Source organism: Thamnophis elegans, chromosome 2 (assembly GCF_009769535.1).
Source record: "Thamnophis elegans isolate rThaEle1 chromosome 2, rThaEle1.pri, whole genome shotgun sequence".
Lineage (NCBI taxonomy): Eukaryota > Metazoa > Chordata > Lepidosauria > Squamata > Colubridae > Thamnophis > Thamnophis elegans.
In genome coordinates this window covers 160,447,783-160,470,213 of record NC_045542.1, presented here as the reverse complement: position 1 = coordinate 160,470,213, position 22,431 = coordinate 160,447,783, and the positions used below count along the sequence as shown (strand labels likewise).

General features: G+C 45.6%; 1 protein-coding gene across 3 annotated transcripts in view; it reads right to left on the bottom strand.

Annotated features, from left to right (window-relative positions):
• Nucleotides 1-244: 244 nt before the first annotated feature.
• The window catches only part of LOC116504523 (zinc finger protein with KRAB and SCAN domains 5-like), a 43,782-nt gene continuing 21,595 nt past the window's right edge, over nucleotides 245-22,431 (bottom strand). The window contains exons 7-12 of one of the 3 annotated variants that reach the window (XM_032211565.1): nucleotides 20,200-20,871; nucleotides 14,385-14,822; nucleotides 11,847-12,224; nucleotides 9,336-10,004; nucleotides 7,497-8,051; nucleotides 245-2,250 (exon numbers count right to left, since the gene is read on the bottom strand). In XM_032211565.1, coding sequence (XP_032067456.1) covers nucleotides 7,507-8,051; nucleotides 9,336-10,004; nucleotides 11,847-12,224; nucleotides 14,385-14,822; nucleotides 20,200-20,871 — 2,702 coding nt within the window. In that variant the 3' untranslated portion in view covers nucleotides 245-2,250; nucleotides 7,497-7,506. The remainder of the gene's footprint in view (nucleotides 2,251-7,496; nucleotides 8,052-9,335; nucleotides 10,005-11,846; nucleotides 12,225-14,384; nucleotides 14,823-20,199; nucleotides 20,872-22,431) is intronic. The other 2 variants (XM_032211566.1, XM_032211567.1) reach the window with 2 other exon arrangements.

The window sequence follows — 22,431 nt, the reverse complement described above, 5'->3', positions numbered from 1 at the left end:
AAACTGACTTATAGACCTCATGGCTTTGTTGAATGGGTTTCCTGGAATCAGTCAGTTGTGAGATATAGACTGCTGGACTATGCATATTCCCCCAGATTTTTCCCCCTCTTAAATCTTTCTATATTAATAGACATTTTAATCCTTTTCCCAACCTAAATTACAACCCTGAGATTTCCTGACAGACTCTCTTCCATGTACTAACCAGATCCAACTTGGCTTAGTGTTTCACAATCTGCTTATTTACATTAAACCCACTAGAAACCAAACAAAGTTTTTTTTAAAAAATGAGGAAGGCTCTTGATTCTTGTATTACGGTGAAGATGGGTTTTAAGAAAATTGGAGGAGGGGGGGGAGAAAAAAAAGACGTCGGGGAGACCTAAGAGAGGAAAAAGTGTGTGGAGTTGGAAAACTTGAGTTCAGGACGAGCAGGCAGGACTTTTAGTGGCTGTCCTTCTTAAATCCCCATCCTACTTCATCGTGTGCCTTTTCGCTCCTCTAAGATGGTTGACGGATGGATCGCAGCCAAAACCTTCCCAGCAAGAAGCTGCACTTTTAAAAAAGTCTATTTCACTGCCCCAAAGTATTTTGTTTAAAAAAGCTGTTTTCCCTAATATTTTGCCCCAAACTAGTTCTCTGCCATTCCTCCTCTGGATTCCTTCAACTCTTTTCCGTTGTCAACTCAAACCCAATCAGCTCTTTGGGACTGTTTCTTGTAGGACTTGGTGACGATGTCCAGGCTGTGAGCTGAGCCAGCAGGCACCAACCTGGCTGCTTTGCTTGCTCTTCAGGTTTTTAGTTACTTGGGAGAAGTCACAAAGCTTTCGGCATTTGTGAAGAGCGTTTTGCACCCTGCCGAAAATGGCCGCCACCCTTGGCAGAAACAAAACCGGTTGCAGATTAAAATAAAGCTGAAGGAAGGAAGTTGGAAGTCCTCTTTCTCCTCAGGCGAGGCTGTGGTACATCGAAAGAGAAAGGGCCGAAGGCCTTTGCTGAAGTAGAGCTGACAATAGTCCTATATCCATAATCCTCCAATGTCCCACTCGACTCCATACTAGGTGAAACCTGTGGAAAGATTTTATTTGGAGTATATTTACCAAGAGGTGTTCGTTTTTTTTAAAAGAGTGAGGCATGCCCACTTGGTAACACACCTCAGGACAAGCCCTTCGTCATCTTAACTAGGCTTCAAGTGATCCAAAAATGTCAGGATGGAGAAAACCAATCTGAAAGCTTGAGTTTTGGCTCAATAGTTAAGGTACAGTGTCCCTTTCGCCATTCTTTGTGGACAATAACAACACAACTCCTTCACTTCCAGTTCCTTACTTTTTTGGACTCCACTCTTTTCCTTAATTTTGATTAAACGGGGGGGGGGGGGGGAGAAGCAAACCTAAAATATTTAACAATGTATATTTTAAATAGCCTTCCCAGCCATACTTGACATGGAACCGTGTGGAATCACTTTTAACGGGGGAACCTAAGATACAAAACATGAAGAGTCTACGGGGACGCAAATTGAATTCTTTAAAAGAAACACACCTATTTTGCCTTTTTTTAAAAAACCACTATTGCAATTCACTGCTCGTCAGATAACTCTTTGCCTCTGCCCAAACCCTTGAAAAACGACTCTCCTTCTAAGCCTTTTCTCGAAGCAACGGTTGGAAGTCAGAGCGAGTTTTGAATTCGGTTGTGAGGCTCAGAAAATCAGACTTCTTGAGGGACTATGTGAACTCCCTTCCCACGAAGGAGTGCAGAATGAGAGGGTTATGCAACACAGAAGGGGACGAAAACCGGGGGGGGGGGGGGGGGGAATGGATGCAGTATCTCAAATACTGTTCTGCTATTATTGGCTGATAGCTGAGAACGGACTTCCCACCCTACAATGTCTCCAGAGAACATCTCTGAAGTTTCCAAATGCTCAAAAGGACGTCAACACCCAAGACTAGTTTTTTTTTTGGGGGGGGGGAGGGGGAGGAAGAGGATTTGTAAGAAGACAGTAGAGTCAGCAGCTGGCGCCCCCCACAGGTTATTGTTGCTGGGTGCTTAATCTGCAGAAATCAAGCAGCGGCATCTACTTGTTCGAAGGTTGCTCATCTCTGCGGATCAGACCGTGCTCGCAGGAAGATTGACAAGTCGGCCTTCTGGGTTGCCCGAAGGGAGGGGTCCGTCGGGAGAGAGGTCCCATGTGGTTGTGAAGTGCTGTCTGTCTTCTTTCACGAGCGATGTTCACTGTGCAAGCACGTGCGTTAAATCAAACTGGAGAGAGAGAAATGTAGAGAGAAACAGAAACAAATATAGAGAAAGGGAGAGGAGAAAGAAATATGGAAAGAAATAGAGAGAGAGAAATAGAGGAGAGAGAAATAGAGGGGGAGAAATATAGAGAGAAATAAAGGAGAAAGAAATAGGAGAGAGAAATAGGGGGGACAGAAATATATAGAGAGGAAAAAGAGAAATAGAGAGGAGAGAGAAATAGAGGATGGAGAAATATAGAGAGAGGAGAAAGAGAAATAGAGGAGAGAGAAATAGAGGGAGGAGAGAAATATAGAGAGAAATAGAGGGGAAAGAGAAATAGAAGGGGGGAGAGAAATATAGAAAGAGAGGAAAAAGAAATAGAGAGGAGAGAAAAATATAGAGAGAAAGAGGAGAAAGAAATAGAGAGGAGAGAGAGAAATACGGGGGGGGGGAGAAATATACAGGAGAGAAATAGAGGGGGGGAGAAATAGAGAGAGAGAGAGAGAAATAGAAAGGAGAGGAGAATTAGGAGGGGGAGAGAGAAATATAGAAATATAGAGAGAAAGAGGAGAAAGAGAGAGGAGGGAGAGAGAAATAGAAGGGGGAGAGAGAAATATAGAAAGAGAAGGAAGAGAAATAGGAGAGAGAAGTAGAAGGGGGAGAGAGAAATATAGACAGAAATAGAGGGGAGAAATAGAAATAAAGGAGAGGGAAAGAGAGATAGAGGGAATAAAGCAGCAAAATCAGATACAGGTAGTCCTCGATTTACAACAGTTCATTTAGTGACTGTTCAAAGTTACAATGGCACTGAAAAAAGGGACTTAGGACCATTTTTCATAGCTACATTTGCAGGATCCCCGTGGTCACGTGATTTACCATGCCTGACAACTGGTTCATATTTAGGATGGTTGCCGTGTCCCAGGGTCACGTGATCACCTTTTGCGATCTGACAAAGCCAAGTCAGAGGGGAAGCCAGAGTCGCATTACTAATTCAACAACTGCAATGATTCACTTTAAAAAAAAAAAAGGCCTGAAGAAAAATCGCAATAGGGCAAAACTTACAACTTCTCCTTGGCAACATAAATTCTGGGCTGAATTGTGGTTCAAGTCGAAGGATTCCTACACACCTTTGAGTGCCCAGATTAGGTGCTTTCCTACGTTAGGTGTACCGATGTCCTAGCCAAGGGGTCAGCAATCTGCAGCTCTGGAGCTGCATGTGGCTCCTTCATCCCTCTGCTGTGGCTTCCTGACACGGGTCAGCCCCACAATTGATAAGGCTTTTGCTTAAGGCAGGTCGAGGAAAAAGGATGATCCGCTAGGAGACTCTATGGTGGGGGAACCGGACTTCCGGTTGGCTCCAGAATTGAACAGGGGGCTTCTGGTTAGGACCCTTTGTGGCTTTTTGAGTGTTTAAGGTTGCCAATCCCCTTGAACTCCCTAACTTAGCTTACTTCCGAGAGCATTGCCCTACGTGAAATATTCGGGCCACATTTTTTGCCTTAATTCGGAAGACTCTTCAAGCAAACATAAAATTGAAACCAGGAAGTTTTTATTAGATTTTTTAAAAAGGCCGGGGGTGGGGTGGGTGGGTGGGTGGGTGGAACGATCGTATATGTTGACTGTAGCAAGAACCCTGTATGGGTAAAAGTGGAAGGACAATTTGGAAAGACTGACAGCAATAGAACCATACAGGTAGTCCTCGTCCCTTGACCACAATTGAGACCAAAATTTCTGTTGTCGAGACATTTGTTAAGTGAGTTTGGCCCCATTTTACCCCCTTTCTTGCCACCGTTGTTAAGTGAATCGCTGCAGTCGACACGTTAGTAAGTGAATGTGCCTCTTCTCCATTGACTTTGCTTGCGAGGTCAGGTCGCGTGACCTTGGAACAGCCATGGTCATAAATATGAACTGTTGGGAGTATACTCCGTGTTGGGTAGGCAATATAGATTCGTATACAATAACAAATGGTCGATGTTGCTTTAAATGGGTACTTATCAGCTGTAATTAACTTTGCAATAAGAGGGAGTCAGGAAAGCTCTCTCTCTCTGCTTGTCCTATGCTTGATGACTACTTGCTCGCTTGATGACTGGAACGTGAACTGCGACTGTAAGCAATTGTTTGTTCTTTGAATTGTGATTGGAATATCTACTATCACTGCTTGTGAAGCTATTAGTAGTAGTAAAGCTACTTGTTTTTACTGGCAGTGTCTGAGACTCTATTCGTGTGTGTTTTCTTCTACTAGCAACGTTCCTTCTCTCTAGCTGTACATTCCTCTGCGCTACTTTCTATCTCCCAACAGAGATACCCCTAACATGAACCAACTGCCAAGCATTTGAATTTCGATCACATGATTATGGGGATGCTGCAGAGGTTGTGACTGGAAAAATCACATTTTTCAGTGCCGTTTTAACTTAGAACGGTCACTAAATGAACTACTGTAAGTCGAAGGCTATCCGTTTCTCAATCAGCAAGTCACATTAGCAAGAGCACTTACTTATATACCGCTTCATAGTGCTTTGCAGCCCTCTCTAAGTGCTTTACAGAGTCAGCATCTTTCTATCAATCTGTGCCCTCATTTTACGGACCTTGAAAGGATGGGAGGCTGAGCCAAACTTGAGCTGGTGAGAATCGAACTGCCGGCAGTTGGCAGAACTAGCCTGCAATACTGTACTTTAACCGCTGCGCTACCACGGCTCAGGAAGGAGGCAGAGATAAAGGAGGCAGAGACGGTAAAAGTGTTTAATTGAAAAAAATAATTTTTCCAGTTACTTACTAAACATGTAAACTAAAAGTTGAGGGTGAAGTTGTATTTAGTGTTTTACTGCACCAAAAAAAGTCGGAAGCCATTGTTTTTCCCCTTTCTCTTAGCTTGTACCCCTCTCTTCCCTTTCTTTACTTTCTCCTATTCCCACATTATCGGTAGTCCTCGACTTACAACAGTTCATTTAGGGATTGTTCGAAGTTATAACAGCACCGAAAAAAAAGTGTCTTTAGGACCGTTGCAGCATCCCCACAAGCACATGATCCAAATTCAAAAGCTGGGAAACTGACTCATATTTATGACGGCTGCCGTATCTTGGGATCATGTGATCCCCTTTTTTTGCGACCTTCCAACCATCAACCCCAACGGGGAGAGCCAGATCAGCCTCACCACTGTGCTACTAACTTTATGGCCGCAGCGATTCGCTTAACAACCATGGTGAGAAAACACTTTTGGAAACAGTACTGACTTCTCCACTCACAGAGTCACCTTTTTATCACACACAGTATGTTCAAACACAGGCTGGAAGCCCTGCATTTTGTAGGAAGCCCCCTCAGGACCATCGTTTTGAAATAAATCTTTTCCACCCACAGCATCACGGATTTACCGATGTGGAATGGGACGACTCACCACGGCCAACTCACTGCGGGACAATGTAACAATTCTACGAAATTATTTAAAATAAATAGTTTTGCCGTTCACATTTGATTTTGTCCCTTCTTTTGCTAGTCATTACTAACGACTTTTGCTAGTCGTTACTTTTAAAGCCCTTCATGGTTTAGGACCTGGCTACCTGAGAGACCGCCTCCTGCCGCTTACTTCCCAACGACCAACAAGATCGCACAGGTTGGGCCTCCTCCGGGTGCCATCAACCGTACAATGCCGGCTGGCGACTCCCGGGGGGAGGGCCTTCTCTGTTGCTGCGCCGGCCCTGTGGAACGACCTACCTGCAGAGATCTGGACCCTTACCACTCTCCCGGCCTTCCGTAAAGCTGTCAAGACCTGGCTGTTCCAGCAGGCCTGGGGCTGTTGAGTGATATCCAGCCCCGCTTAGATGGAATGGGTGATGTGAATTTTAATACTGTATTTTTATTTTTTATTTCCATTTTTAAATTTTAAATGTTTCTTGTCTGTTGTGAGCCGCCCAGAGTCCCTATGGGAGTGGGCGGCATACAAATCCTAATAAACTTGAAACCCCTTCTGGTTTTTTTTTTTAACCATTAACATTTTTACTGAGTTATAAAGTCACATAAAATATAACACGCAAAGCAAATAGGAAAACAATTTCGGAGGGAGCGGAGAAGTGAGGAACGATTTTTTAAAAAATCAGAGTATGATTCATCTTTTAATGCAAACTTTTTTTTTGAAAATGGAGATAAAAAAAGGAAACTTAACTTTTCCTTTTGGGTCTCATGGAAAAAGGGGGGAAATTCAGAACCTTGTTATTGTACATGTTGACAGCCACAAGACTTATTGTATGCGCAAAAATGGAAGGACTCCTCGATTCCTACCAATTGCAGAAGTTGAGGGAGTTGGCCGAAATGGCAAAACTAACCACTTGGATGAAAGAAAAGAACATAAAGTACATTTCTTTCCATGTGGAAACCACTTCTGGACTTTGTGCTTGAAGTGGAAAAGAATGAAACTCTGACTTTAGGTTTTACTGATTAGACTGATAGATCTTCATAGAAATGTTCATTAAATTATGAAAAAGCAAAAACTTATGTTTTGATGTTAAGGCCTTATTTTACTGTAACAGGGAGAGTCAGAAGTCAATGCTTCCCCCCGCCCCTTTATCTTTCCTCACTTCTCCTTCCCCCTTTCCCTCCCCACTGCTGTCCTATTTACTTCATATTTTGCATTTTACATGACTTTATAACTTTTGCATCCTTTCTTTAATGATTTAATGAGGTGGGATGCAGCCGGTTCTCTCCTGAACTGAAGAGCGGCGGCGGCTGAGGGAGGCTCCGCCCAAGTGCCCCGACATAATGCGCCAGCGCTGTGCATGCACAGAAGGCCGTGTGCATCTACAGATGAGTATATGTGAGCGTGCTCACATTTGCGAATTGGTAGGGAAGGTAAGCAAATCCCACCACTGATTCTATTCCGCTATTTCTTATATAGCAATAGCAGTAGACTTATATACCGCTTCATAGGCCTTTCAGGCCTCTCTAAGCGGTTTACAGAGAGTCAGCATATTGCCCCCAACAATCTGGGTCCTCATTTTACCCACCTCGGAAGGATGGAAGGCTGAGTCAACCCTGAGCCGGTGAGATTTGAACCGCTGACCTGCTGATCTAGCAGTAGCCTGCAGTGCTGCATTTAACCACTGCGCCACCTTGGCTCTTATATTAGGGTAAGTCCTGTCCCGCGGTGAGTTGTCCTGTCTGAGGTGAGTTGGCTGTAGCAAGTTGGCCATGGCAAGTTGTCATAGACACCCCCAGCCCCGTCCCACCTGGTGGGAATGATCTGGAGCCCCCCCTGTGAGAGTGATCTGGCCAAAACTCACTCTTCAGAAATCATTTCCGACATTCGTTGCATCTGTGAGGTTTCGCTTCGGTGTGCAGGTTCTGGTGATCGGTAAGCTGACCATCGTAGGTGAAGTTCTTCCCACACACAGTACATTCCTGATGTTGCTCCTCTGCTGAGACTTTTGGATCTGGTGCCCGTTCTTCCTGGCTGTTCTCTTTTCCTCTGTTTTTGGAATAGGCAAATCTTTCCAGCCGGGCCCGGAGGGATAATTCTGGAGTACGTTTCTCCTCCGTTTCCTTCTTCGTTTCCTCCTTTGTCTCCTCCTTTGTCTCCTCGTTTGTTTCCTCCTTTGTTTCCTCCTTTGTTTCCTCCTTCGTTTCCTCCTTCACTCCGATGTTCTCCTTCGCGCTCTCTTCCATTTTCAGCTTCTCGTCTGCCTTCCGTTTCTTGGCTGCCGCCTTTTCCCGCTGCTGCCGCTTGTAATTGCGCCAATGTTTACGCAGCGCCGCCATGTTCGATGCGGTTGAGGCTGCCGATGGACCTCCTATTTTCTTTAGATGGACTTGAGTGCTTTTCTTTGGTGCCTCATAACCTGTTGAGACAAAGGAACAGCCGAAATGTGAGACTACCAGGGGAAAAAAGGGGTGTCTCTGCAGCTTTAAGAGGTAGGAACGCCAACTCCCAGAATTCCCCAGTCGGCATGTCTGAGAAACACTGGCTCAATTGAACTTTTTATTAATAGCAATAGCACTTAAGGCTTAGATACTGCTTAGCAGTGCTTTATACCCCTGCTGGTGTTGCCGCCAAGGGGCAGGTGTTGGGGGCGTGGATGGCCTGGCTGCGGGAGCCCTGAGGTAAGCTGCTGCAGGGTGCGTGTGGTAGCTCTACCACCCCTGGCCTCACAGCTTATTAGGGCTTATATTAAGTGCACACATAAAAACATGCTAAGGCTGGGATGGCGAACCTATGGCACGCGTGCCACAGGAACCATTGGCATGCGTGCCACAGGTGGTACACGAGGCGTTGGCCTATCAGCTGGCCAGCGCACATGCATCCGACACTTTGGAACGATCTCCCCGTGGAGATTCGCACCCTCACCACCGTCCAGACCTTCCGCACAGCCCTCAAGATCTGGCTATCCCGTCAGGCCTGGGGATAAGATCCTAATCTCGCCCCGCCCGAATGTCGAATGAATGTTGTGTTTTATTGGTTATTTTCCTTTATTCACATTTCTTTTGTGTCCTGTCTTACACTCCCCTCCTATGAAATGTAAGCCGCCCTGAGTCCCCTTAGGGAAAAGGGCGGCCTATAAATGTCAATAAAATGGAAAAATAAAATAAAAAAGCTAAGTTCAGCCTTTTTTAAAGCCATTTTTCGCGCTCCCCTGGCTCCAGAGGCTTTATAGGAGCCTGGAGAGGGTGAAAACAGCCTCCCCCAAACCCACCCACCCCCTAGCCAGAGGCCCTCCGGAGGCTTCAGGAGATTCCCTGAAGCCTCTGGAGGGCAAAAAGTGACCCTACAAGCAAACCGGAAGTGACTTCCGGTAGAAGGCTCCGGGAACTAAAAACGACCCTACGAGCAAACCAGAAGTGACTTCCAATTTGCTTGTATGGTCATTTTTAATCCTCCGGAGCCTTCAGGGAAGCCTCTTGAAGGTCCCTGAAGCCTCCAGAGGGCCTCCAGGGGGGGGGGGGGGAGGCTTTTTTCACCCACTCCAGGCTCCTAGAAAGCCTCTGTAGCCTAGGGAGGGCAAAAAAAAAAGCATGCAAAAATGGGGGGGGGGGAGAGAGTGCATGTCACGTGCGCTGAGGAGGGTGTGTGTCATGGATTGCATTATGGGTGCGGTATGCCAAAGGGTTCAAAACCAGGCGCTAACCTCTGTTTATCTCTTTATCCATGGTGTAGGAGGGTCTTCTGATCTTAATGCCGTCGTTGGCTTTAATGCCTTTGTTGAACAAGTGGATTTGCTTGTGCCTGGAAAGGTTCGAGCTCCTCTTGAAACATTTCCCACACTCGTCACATAAGTAAGACTTCTCGCTTTCCCCCACGTGGGCTCTCACATGCAAGAGGTGAGTGGATAATTTATAGGTTTTGTGTCCGCATTTGGAGCAGGTGTATTTCCTCTCTCCTTGGGAGGCTTTTAGCCTTTTCATGTGTTTCCCTCGCGTCTTGTGTGTTTTCAGGTGTACTTTGAGGAAGGAAGGCTGGACGAAGATTTTCTCGCAATCTGGGCACTTGTAAGGCTTCCCTTTGGGGTGAACCCTTTTGTGCCGCACGAGATCGGACAGGTAATAGGTTCGATGCCCGCAATCCAGACACTCGTGTTTCTTCTCCATACCGTCATACCGGTTTTTTTTCCCCTCGTTAACGTGACTGGCGGGTTTGCCTTTTCCGTTCCATTCCTTGGAACGTAACGGGAGCGAGGCCTTCAACCTGGAAGCTGTAGAACCCGGAGAGCGTTTGGATGATCTCTTTGGACCGTTCTGCAAGCCCGCTTCTTGCCGCGGAGGCTTCTTCCCTAAGTAGTTAATCAACTCCTCATCATCTGTGGGAGAAACAGAAAAGATTCAGATCATGGGAAATGTTATTGTTAATCCTAACTGGGTTTGTTTGGGATATTCTATTTAATTTTTTTTTTTTACTTTTGTAATAGGTGTTTTTTTAATGTTGTATGCCGCCCTGAGTCCTTGGGAGAAGGGCGGCATATAAATCCTATAAATCCAATAAACCAAACCAAACCAAATAGTTGGGAAAAAAAGGCAAAATGGAGCCATGTCCCCAATTCAGATTTGATCATTCGTTAAGCAGTAGCCAGCGATTTTCAAGTTCGCCACTGCAGCGAAAATAACCTTAACAAGTAAAGAAATGTATTTTCTTACTCTGCAGTCAGATGCAGAGTGTCAACTCCCAACGTTGTCATAGTGAGGGGGTGGAGTGCATTCCACGAATACTGTCGGCTGAAGTTGGACCTCAGATTACTGCAGCAGACTTGGGAGGGGTGCACCTCATTGGGGAATGTGATTTATGATACAGACTGAGGGGAGGGAAGGAAGAGGATTAAAGTTCAGCTATAACTCAAACAAAGCTTAGACCTGGCTGCGAAAAGATCTTGCCTACGATGCTCCTAATAAATGACTAGTTTTGTATTGAAACTTGACTCGATACTCATGAATCAATTAGGGCATTTTTAGGAAACCTTACACAGAGTTTGCATTTTACTCCGCTGCCCTCAAACTCAAAACCCTTCCCCCTTACTTCACTGTGCAGGCTGAGTTCTAAATTAAAGTTACTAGGTTTTCTTCTGAAATTTCTAAGAACGGAGCAATTACAGCACCTTTACGAGCTGTGGACTTCAACTCCTAGAATTCCCGAGCCAGTTGTAAAAGGGCTACTAGTTGCCCACCCTTTCCCTATGGCTTCCCTTTAACGCACCTGGACAAAGGTGTTCTGACCCAGCTCCCCAAACACAACAAACCCTCTGAAATGAACTCAAAGGATTCCGTTATTAGGAGTGCCAGCAGCCCTGGAAAAAGTTCCTCTTGCAGGCTAACAAGTTCATCTGACTGGAAGATGAATGAATAGTTGTCTCCCTGCCTTCTATCCTCAGAGCTAGGGTGGGGCCTCACTAGCAGCGGTGGCTCTTCCTTCCCCAGGATCGGCCCACGTCTTTCCACTGCTCTCCTCTCCTCTGCCTTCTGCACAGCTGCGCGTCACACACTGGAGCCAGCTGTCCTTCTTCTTCATCAACCACCTCCAGACCTGAGGGCTGATGGACGGCCATAGCTCCGCCTCTTTCTCTCTGCCAGCTCTATTCCCACTTCCCCCTTGGAGCTCTCAGGTTGCTTTGATGCTGACCCTGATTCCCACGACTCCTCCTCCTCCTCCTGATTCGGCTGATGGAGGGGCCGGTGGCCGACAGGTCACAACAAAAGGACCCTTTAACTGATAACTGTTGGGAGCAAGATGCTGACTCTCTAAACCGCTTAGAGCGGGTTGTCAAAGCACTGTGAAGCGGTATAGAAATCTAAAGGGGGTATTGCTGTATGTATGTATGTATGTATGTATGTATGTATGTATGTATTTAGTGTCACAACCCCTGGTATGCCCAAATATGGGAGGAGGCCTACTGCTTCCTTTCTCTGTCTATCGGCTCATCACAAGAGACCATCCAGACAAAAAGCCAATATTTTTACTGTTGCCTTTGTTACATTTGTGTTGTATTTGTGCTGATAAATAAAGGGAGACTAGTATAGATCTATTTCAAGCTGATGAGAGCTAAATAGCTTGAAATAGATCTATACTATTCTCCCTTTATTCATTTATCAGCACAAATACAACACACATATATATTATATCTAATTAATAAGGACCTCCAATTTCTACCTACCACTAAGCGTCACGTCGCATTCGGCAACAACAACGTTGGGCACCGGCGTTTGCTGACTGGCTACAGGGGTTTGTTGCTGTTTCGTGAGGTTTGAGGACCATCCAAAGGAATTCCCGCAGTCCAAGTATCTGTAAGGTTTTTCCTTGTTATGGACCCTGAAGTGCTTCAGAATGTCTGATAATTTTTCCGCTTGGTAGCCGCATTTTGTGCAGCCGTGCATTTTCGTGTTCCGCTGTTCGGAGGCCTCGTTCGCAGTTTGTTCTTCCTCCTGAGAGGTCGCCGGAGAAAGCTGATCATCGCTAGGTGGATATGCTCCATCTTCCTCTTCCAATTTGATGTCTTGCTGCAGAGGACACGTACTTCTCGACGCTTCCTCTCCTAATAAGGACAATCAACAATTTAAGACACGCAACGCTGTGAATCCTCTCAAGCCTGGTTAGTAACGGCTGATCGGCTCGCTGGTTCAAATCACAGTGAATGTTAGCGCAACGAAGGGAATGCCATAACAAACCTGGGAATGAATCAACCTGGAAGCAACTGTTTTTTACCAATGGTCTCCTAAGGCAATACAATAGCAGAGTTGGAAGGGGCCTTGGAGGTCTTCTAGTCCAACCCCCGGCCAGGAAACCCTATACCGTTTCAGACAACATCTTCTTAAAGACTTCCAGTGTTGGGGCATTCACAACTTCTGGAGGCAAGTTGTTCCACCAATTAATTGTTCTGGCAGTAAATTTCTCCTCAGTTCTAAGTTGCTTCTCTCCTTGATTAGTTTCCACCCATTGCTTCTTGTTCTACCCTCAGGTCCCTTGGATAATAGCTTGACTCCCTCTTCTTTGTGGCAACCCCTGAGATATTGGAAGACTCCTATCATGTCTCCCCTAGTCCTTCTTTCTATTAAACTAGACATACCCAGTTCCTGCAACCGTTCTTCATATGTTTTAGCCTCCAGTCCCCTAATCATCTTTGTTGCTCTTCTCTGCACTCTTTCTAGAGTCTCCACATCTTTTCTACATCGTGGTGACCAAAACTGAATGCAGTATTCCAAGTGTGGCCTTACCAAGGCCTTATAAAGTGGTATTGACTAATTATTAACTAATTAATTTCTTGCCATAAAGTGGCAAGAAAGAGCCAAAAATACTTTAATCGGAATCGTAACTTGGGAACTGTTCTAATTGGTTAACAACACACACATGCATGCATGCATTTCAGAATAAGGTCCATCCAGCCATTAGAAAGCCAGGGAAGATAAAAATGACCTTTTGATCAAAAGAAGGACTCAGGCTTTCTTCACCTGCTTTTCAGGAAGAAAAGATTTTTACAAACCAATTCAGTAGGACAATATCCATCAAACATAAAAGGCATTTATACATTTCTCTACCTGCCAATATTTATTGCTAAAACTGTTAGTTTCATAACAAAGGTCTAGCCCAGGGGTCTGCAACCTTAAACACTCAAAAGAGCCATTTGGACCAGTTTCCCATAGATAAGGAAACACCGGGAGCCAATATAATTTAACAACCGGTGTGACTTGGGTGTGCGTGGCCAACTCGACATCACTCCCTCCCACCCAGTCACATGACACACACACCTCCAGCCATGCCTACCTACCCGGTCATTAGAGAGAACAGGCTGTTAAATTATTAGAGAGAGCAGGTTGTTAAATTAGAGAACAGGTTGTTAAATTATTAGAGAGAACAGGTTGTTAAATTATTAGAGAGAACAGCTTGGTAATTATTAGAGAGACCAGGTTGTTAAATTATTAGAGAGAACAGCTTGGTAATTATTAGAGAGAACAGGTTGTTAAATTAGAGAGAACAGGTTGTTAAATTATTTGCCACGTCTCTCTCTCTCTCTTTCTCTCTCACTGCCCGAGAAACTGCAGCAGGAAACAGCAGGTGGCTTCCAGCCTTTGTTGGTGCCGGATGCTCAACCTGCTCTCTGCCCTGAGATACTTGCCGGCCCCACGGTCAACGCTGCTGCTGTTGCCAGAGGCGAGTGGGGAAGGGTCGCATTGTAGCTCCACGTAGTAATGGGCTCCAGGAGAAGGAGGGGACCCCACTGAGAAGCGTGCTAAATTTCACCTGTGCTGCGCAAGGCACTGCAAGAGCAGTGGCCAGGCCATGCATAGAAGTGTCGGTGTCGGCCACTTCTCTCTGCAGCAGCGGGATGAAAGGAGGGAGACGCAGGTTGCAGACCCCTGGTCTTGATCATCGTCACTAAACCCTGAAACTCAACACTGCCAGAGGTCATTGATAATTTATTTCTGAGAGGAAGAAAGCACAAGATGAACAACACTGTTATATAAAGACCAGTGAGTTGTCTCAACACATAATCAACATTTTACGGGTAAGCATTGAATAATAAAGAGGAAAAGACAAGGAATGTTAGCCAAAGATCCTGAAGAAGTCTCCCAAAATACTGATGTGGAATGGCAAGAAAATTGCTCAGGGTAGATTATGTCAGATTCAGTATAATAAAAGAGAGATAGGGGTAAAAAAAAGAGAACGATTCATTAATTAGCCAGGTCATCACACCTACCTCGACAGGTCATCTCCTCCTCTGCAAAATTGGAATCGGGAATGGGCCTCGTTTTACGACACGCAGTGCCTTTCTCATGCGGATAGAGATGAGATGGCCTGCTGAAGGCTGCCCCACAATCAGAGCAATCGTAGGACCTCTGCCCTGTATTGCATCTAATGGTTTTGGAAAGCTCAGTAGCTCTACGATCGCAATCATCGGGGCCCTTGGATTCCCCTTTCTGAGGGCTCCGAAGTTTCTTCAGCATCACCTTTATGGTTTTCAGCCCATACATTTGAGAGAGCTCCACTTCTCGGGACTTCCTCGGGCGCGGCTTGGAAACGGGGTTAGCATCGCTGACAGCAATCAGCGACACGGTGGAAAGCTCTCCCAGCAATTCCAGCGGGGAATTTTGCTCCTGCGTAGAATTGCTTTGGCCCTGATTAGATTCATTGGCACCTATGGGAACAAATAGATCGGTGTACAACCACCTGCGTTAGCAATTGGGAGATGGGAGGGGGGAGGAGGCAGAGGTGGAGGAGGCAGAGAAACGACTTCCGGGGAAGAAATGGAGAGCAGAGAGGAGAAGGGGGGGGGGGGGCAGAATAAAGAACCAGGGAGAAGGACCAGCTATTTGTAATTCCTCTCCGGACAAGAAGAGAGCTTGAGATCGCCCACAAGTCCTCCAGGCAGCTGTACTGCATATGAGGAGATGGTAAGACCAGAGGTCACCAGTGGGATTAAAGCAGTGGGAGATGAGAGGTTCCCATCTTTGTCCAAACTGCGGTCGGTGCCTTTAAGAGGAGACGGGGTTTAAATGTGTCCCCTTCTAATCATTTTCAGAAATTCCTTCTTCGCTGCTTTTCGGATAGTAACGGTAAAGGCTCCCCTCGCACATATGTGCTAGTCGTTCCCGACTCTAGGGGGCGGTGCTCAACTCTGTTTCAAAGCCGAAGAGCCAGCGCTGTCCAAAGACGTCTCCGTGGTCATGTGGCCGGCATGACTAAACCCAGAAGGAGCACGGAACGCTGCTACCTTTCCACCACAGGTGGTCCCTATTTTTCTACTTGCATTTTTTACATGCTTTCGAACTACTACCATGTTTTCATGAAAATTTGCTTTTGACCTCTGAAATAAGCGCTTGGCCTTATTTACGGGGAGCTCTTATTATTTTTAAGGAGGTGGCGAGCGTGGTCACCTCATGGCTGCTGCTGTGTGGCAATATTTTTGGAGGAGGACTTATTTTAGTGCATGCGCTCAAAAGCCCGATTGGTCTTATTATCCGGAGAGGTTTTATTTTCAGGGAAACAGGGTAGGGTTGGCAGAAGCTGGGACAAGTAATGGGAGCTCACTCCGTTACAATGCTAGGGATTCGAACCGCCGACCTTCTGATCGACAAGCTCAGCATCATAGCCACTGAGCCACCACGTCCCTTTCGGATATTAGGAACCTTTAAAATGGCAAGATTTACTATACTGGATGAGAGTCCTTCAATCCTTAGCGAAATAAGTTTTAAATACAAATATAAGGACTTAATACTTTGGGGGAGGGGGGAATAAATAGCCCTAGGGTGATTAGAACTTCGGAAAAGTTACAAACCGACTAAGAATCCACATGGATTTGAAAGAAGATTCTGAAACCAATTAAATATGAATCTTTCCTATGGGGAATGGCTGTTGTTTTGAATACTTTAAAAACAAATGACAAAACAAAACAAAATGGCATCTTAAAAATCAGACAGTAGATGGAATCAGAAGGAACTGAATAGTACAATTAAAATTTGACTTACTAATACAGAATGGAAACAATACGTTTAACGCTGGACATATTGAAGGATATTTGTGAACAATGGGCCCAGGTTTTCTGAGAAATTCATTTTTAACAGTATGCTTCTATAGACAAGACTGTATTTTTAAAAAGATGTCGGTGTTAGGAATCATGTGCTTTTCAAACTACAGAAGGCATCTCAAACCTTTATGAATAAACAAGAGCATAATCATTATCTCATTAAAAAAAAAAAGAGGTTATGGAAGAGGAGGAAGTGTGACCTGACAAGATTAATGTCATTTTTCCAATCAATGAATTCAGAGAAGTCAGGACTCTTGACACTTGGGTTAGGTTCAGAAAGTCCTTTATTGAGTTCATCCTATTGGCAATTAGGAAGGTGAAGCTAGCTCTAAATAGTTTCCCCGCTTAGGGATAGTTAAAAGAATAGGATTCTCCCCTCCCCTGTGATAGTGATAGATTTTATTTTCCTGGGCTCCAAGATCACCGCAGATGGGGACTGCAGCCAAAAAATTAAAAGACGTTTGCTCCTGGGGAGGAAAGCTATGGCAAATCTAGACAGCATACTAAAAAGCAGAGACATCACCCTGCCAACAAAAGTGTGTATAATCAAGGCTACGGTTTTCCCAGTTGCAATGTATAGCTGTGAAGGTTAGACCATAAGAAAGGCTGAGCGCCAAAGAATTGAGGAAGTTCAGGAACGGACTTCCGGGTTGTCCATTGGGCCATTTTTCACCCTCCGGAGGCTTTAGGAGGCTTCCCTAAAGCCTCCGGAAGGCAAAAAACAGCCAAAAATCAAGGCCGAAAATCAGCTGGTCAGCTGGAGCTGACAGGGCAACGCCTCACATGCCCTCAGAAATGGCTCCGTGTGCCACCTGTGGCATGCATGCCATGGGTTCTACATCATGGCTCTAGGACATTATTTGAGGAGAGGTAACTGTCAAGATTATTAAAAATAAAAGGAAGGAAAATTAAAAGTTCAAGATTGTTAAAAGGAAGGAATATAAAATTGTTTTACTTAATCAAGTTTAAATTGATATTTTGTTAGTTCCCGTAACCCTTAGTGGACTCTATAGTATCACAGGTGAAACCACTACCTGCAAGACTCTCATCTTTCCAAGTGGTTAAAACTACTCCAATGTACTCTGTGTGGAACGGCCTGTTGTGGCTCGCCAGATTCAGACAGTGAGGAGGTTGGGGGGGAACATGGGCCAGTCCTGGAGTCTGAGGAAGGCTCTGATGAGGGCTCTGCGTCAGAGGCAGAGATGGGGTTAAGGCCATCTGGTAGTTATTTGCTGCCTCCGGAGCCTGACATCAGCGAGGCAGAAGAACAGCGGGAGCCTGTTCCCAGTGTGCGCATGCGCAGAGCTGCCAGGAGGTAAGAACAATTAAAAAAACAGGTTCGACTTGGGAGTAAGGCTTGGAGATGATTGGCTCTTCCCATAAGACATAAAAGAGGAACAAATTGGACGTGAGCTTTTGCAGGAAGCAATTTGTTCTTCTGATCAGTTCAAGCTTTGAAAAGTTCTGTTTGACTCTGTGCTAAGTTTGGCCTTGCTCTTCACTTGGCAATTAGGTCTCTGGCAGCATTCCCAGGGAGATAAGGAAGCCTAATCCAGAACACCGCCTTCAAAGACCACTGCAATGGTGGAAAATGCCAGTTTTTCACTTGATACTAGCTATTATAACTATATGGCACCTACCTTGAAGATCCTGAATTAGTACCAGTAATTTTTCAGGTGCAATTCAAAAATGCTAGCAGCTTGGCAACCTGGCCTCTGCATTAATGGAACAGCTTTTCTCCAGAACGGAGACTCCCTCATTCCTGAAGCTTTTAAAGACCAAACTCTTCCAGAGAAATTTCAGAGAATGACTGTTCACCATTTTTACCCAGACATGATTTAGCAACAATGGAAGACAATACTTGCAGCTCAAAATTGATATGAGGGGTCCTTGATGATCTCTGAGCTTGGTTGTTTTCTTACAGATGTTTCATTACCAAACTAGGTAGCATCATCAATGCTGTAAAGTATGCATTATTTAGTATTAGCCACTAATTCTACTCTAGTATGCTGCCAGAAGCGAAAGATTTGATGGCGGAAGGAAGGAAGGAAGGAAGGAAGGAGTTTCAGCAATGGGTTTTGAGTGGGGAGGGAGGGAGGAGTCTCCAAACAAGCATGCCCAAAGCTGAAATGCAAAATATCAAGACCATTCACCAGAGGTAGCCTGGCTATACCATGGTGAAATTATTAGTCCTCCAAAAAAATAAACAACATAAAAGCAAGGTTTCCCAACCTTGGTAACTTTAAGACATGTGGACCAGTGGTGGGATTCAATTTTTTTTACTACTGGTTCTGTGGATGTGGCTTGGTGGGCGTGGCTTGCAGGCTTGGCAGCAGAAGGATACTGTAAAATCTCCATTCCCTCCCCACCCCATTAACCTGCTTTCCAGCTCCCTTCTCCTGTGCAGGGCAACAGAAGAAGACCCAGCCAATCAGCTGGGACTCGGGGGGCAGAGAATAGATGGGGGCGGAGCCAGCCAGAGGTGGTATTTGCCAATTCTCCAAACTACTCAAACTTTCTGCGACCGGTTCTCCAGAACTGGCTAAATGCCACCTCTGATGTGGACCTCAAATCCCAGAATTCCCCAGCCAGCACGTCACAAGGGAAAACCACCGCTGGAGAAAACCGCCTCTTGTGAATTTGGGGAGTCGGAAGTCCACGAGTCTTAAAAGTTGCCGAGGTTGGGAAACCGGCATAAAGGAGCTAAGCAGTGGTCTGAAGAATGCTTTTTTTTTTTAGTTCGTTTCATTCGTTAGCTCTATTAGAAAGAAAAGGTTATGTTTTCTGCCAGTTCGACATTAATTGCTCAGTTCTAATATTCTATCGACTTTTGCTTTACGCTCCGCGTATTTCCATATTTCCGAGGGCATGTCTTTCATAAGAACATTTAAATACAGGTAGTCCTTAACTTGCAACACTTCATTTACTGACCGTTCAAAAGTTACAACGGCACTGAAAAAAAGTGACTTACGACCGTTTTTCACAGTCACGACCTTTGTAGCATCCCCACGATCGTGTGATCAACATTCAGATGCTTGGCAACTGCTTCATACATATGACGGTTGCTGTGTCCTAGCATATGACGGTTGCTGTGTGATCAACATTTGCAAAGCCAAGGGGGAAGCCAGATTCATTTAACAACCTTGGTGACTTAACTTATCCAACTACAGTGAGTCATTTAACCACTGTGGCAAGAAAGGCTGCAAAACGGGGCACAAACTTGCTTTTTAAAAAAGCAACGAAACTTAAGACTTATATACCGCTTCACACGGTTTTACTTTTACTGTGAAGTAAAGAGGTTTACGGAGTCAGCATGTTGCTCCCCCACAAAAATAGGGAGCCCTCATTTTACCAACCTCGGAAGGACAGAAGGCTAAGTCAACCTGGAGCCAGTCATGATCAAACTGCCAAATTGCTGGCAGCCGGCAGTCAGCAGAAGTAGCCTGCAGTACTGCACTCTAACCATTACGCCCCCACGGCTCTTAGGTTCAGGCCTGCAGCCATCTTTTCTTTTGGATCTTTGGCCTGCCACACTTTCTATTATTCTACTCTGCATCTTCTATTGTGGGAAAATGGGATGGGGGATTGTACAGAGTTAGAAGATATGTAGCCATAACAAAATTCTTTCTAGAAAGCCAAGGTCATCCTTTGTCTTTGCACCTCTGCACCTGACCGGAATTAGATGGGTGGACCTGCCAGCATGGCAGTGGAAGATTGGACCATGTAATGGACTTGAGGGTGTGGGGGCAAGATTTTGAACTTTCAACTGGGTGGGGGGAAACCAGGAAGCTTTCAGATTTGGGTTTTCCCAGATGTGCCAACATGTCTCTCTTAATAAGTTGGAACTTTTGAGGAATGCTTTGCCTCTGATTTAATTTTGGATGCTATTTGGAACCCTGACATTATGTTTCACTTAACAAGAAATTTCGGGCTCAATCGTGCTGAGGGCCACCTGCAAAATGCACCAGTCCATTCGTCACAGACTCACCTCTGCGCATTAACTGTCGTGAGGAAAACCTCTTGAAGGTGTGGAGTCTTCGGTGCCGAGACAAGTTGGATTGCCACTTGAACAACTTGCCACACTCGGGACATTGGTAAGCTCTCTCATCGCTGTGGACTTTCACGTGTTCAGCAAGTCCTGACGGGCTACTTTTAACGACACCGCATTTAAAGCAGGTGTATTCCCCTTTCATTTGGCAGCCAGATTTTCTCGTCCCGGCTCTTCTCACGCGTTTGTTGGGATCATCCGGTGGAAGGTGAATCTTCTGGTGATTCTCAAAATACGCCCGGCCTCGGTATGTTTTCCCACATTCAAGACACTTGAACAGCTCTTTTGCTTCGTGGCGTTTCATATGTCTTAGCAGATCCGAGTAATAGTAAGTTTTGTGTCCACATTCAGGACAGGCGTGCTTTTTCTCTGGTGGGTAATATTTGTTTTTTTTCTTAACAGTTTTTCTCCGACGCCGGGGGCATTTCTTCTTCTGCCCCTCTTCCTGCTGCTTTGCGCCCCGTGGTTTCTCGGGATCAAGCGGGGAAGACTCCGGATTCAAGGAAGTGGTGCCCCAGGATTCCTCTTCTTGCAGGGCATCAAAGTCATCTTCTGTCTCTGAAACGGCCTGCTGGAAAGTCTCTATTTTGATCTCCCCTATGATTCTTCCACCTGGTGCCGAAGGGCGGGAGAAAACGCGAGAAGTCACTTTCCAGGGACTGTACAATGTGAGTTTGTTTCAGCCGAACAGCGAGGTGAAATGACGTCAGGCAAACTTTGGCAATGAATTCATTCGCACGTGTGGGACGGGCGGGGAAGGAAGCGAAGCGTACAAGAACACAAGCGAGAGATCAGATGAGGAGACCCGAACTCATTCAGTGGTGGGATTCAAATAATTTAACAACCGGTTTCTCTGCCCTAATGATCAGCTGGGTAGGCGTGGCTGGGGTGGGCATGTGACTGGATGGCTGTGGCCAACTCAGCGTCGAGGGACATTTTGCCTCACCTGGCCTTTCGTGACTGTGGGGAACGGTCGTAAATGGTCATATCCCTTTTTTTCAATGCCACTGTAACTTTGAATGGTCACTAAATGAACTGTTGCAAGTCAAGGATTACCTGTACAAAAATACAAAAAGCTTCTTTGCTTGCAAAAAGCTGCCCTAAATTCCAATCATTGGATTAGAAATCATTAGATTAGGAATACACACTGAAACCCAAACCATTCTGTCTTGAATACCTTTCTTTCGATCAGCAATACCTGCAGCTACAAATCAAGCAGGGTGCCAGGGCACCTTGAGGAATTGAAATAATTAAAATGCAACGATAACTATCAGCAGCCAACTCTTGCTCATCAAGTGAAGCACTTTAGCAGAGAGGTCATTTAAGCTCTCCAGAAAGTGGGTGGGCACGGTTGAGCTACACAATGCCAAATTTTGTCTATCTACGCAGTATATAGGGGACCCAGGTTCAAGTCTCTGCCCTCCCAAGATTGTCAGGATCATAATAATATTAGTGCATGCCACAGATATCTGTTGTGGCCCAGCAGGAGCCGTTGGAGCTGCAAACAGACTCCGACAGCGAGGGGGCCCTATGAGTCGGCTCTGGAAGATATGGAGGACCCTGGACAGGGTTCAGACTCCGAGCAGGGACCAGAGAGGCTGGTTGGCCACCAGGAAGCGCCTAAGGCATGGAGCAGCGGTGAAAGCCAGTTTGTCCCTGACGTCAGGCCCTGGAGCAGTGGGGAGGAGCTAAGGGAGTTGGTCCCGGACGCCAGGCAAAGACGGGTAGATAAGCGCCGACAGCAACTACGGAGATACAGAAGATAATTGGGGCCAGGTGGTTGTGATTAGGCTCCTCCCAAGAGAGTATATAAGAAGAGACTTTGGGAGGGGGCTGTTTGCAGGACACAACTAATATACTAAAGCTGGAGAAGCTCTTGTGTGTATTTCTTATCTGTGGAAGTCTGGGTTGCTGCCAAAGTCTTGTCGGTGTGCTAATTTACTTTGAATAAATTGTCTAGCAGTAATCTTGTGTCAGTGTGACTCACCGTACGGAGGGGGGTCAGAACAGATATCTAAATAAACTTCAAGCCTGATTCCATGTTACTAAGCCTTATGATCGTGAGAGAAAACTAAAATGAATTGAAGGATCCACACCAGTGGTAGGATTCAATTTTTTTTCAATACCGGTTCTGTGAGCATGGCAGGGGAAGGATACTGTAAAATCTGCATT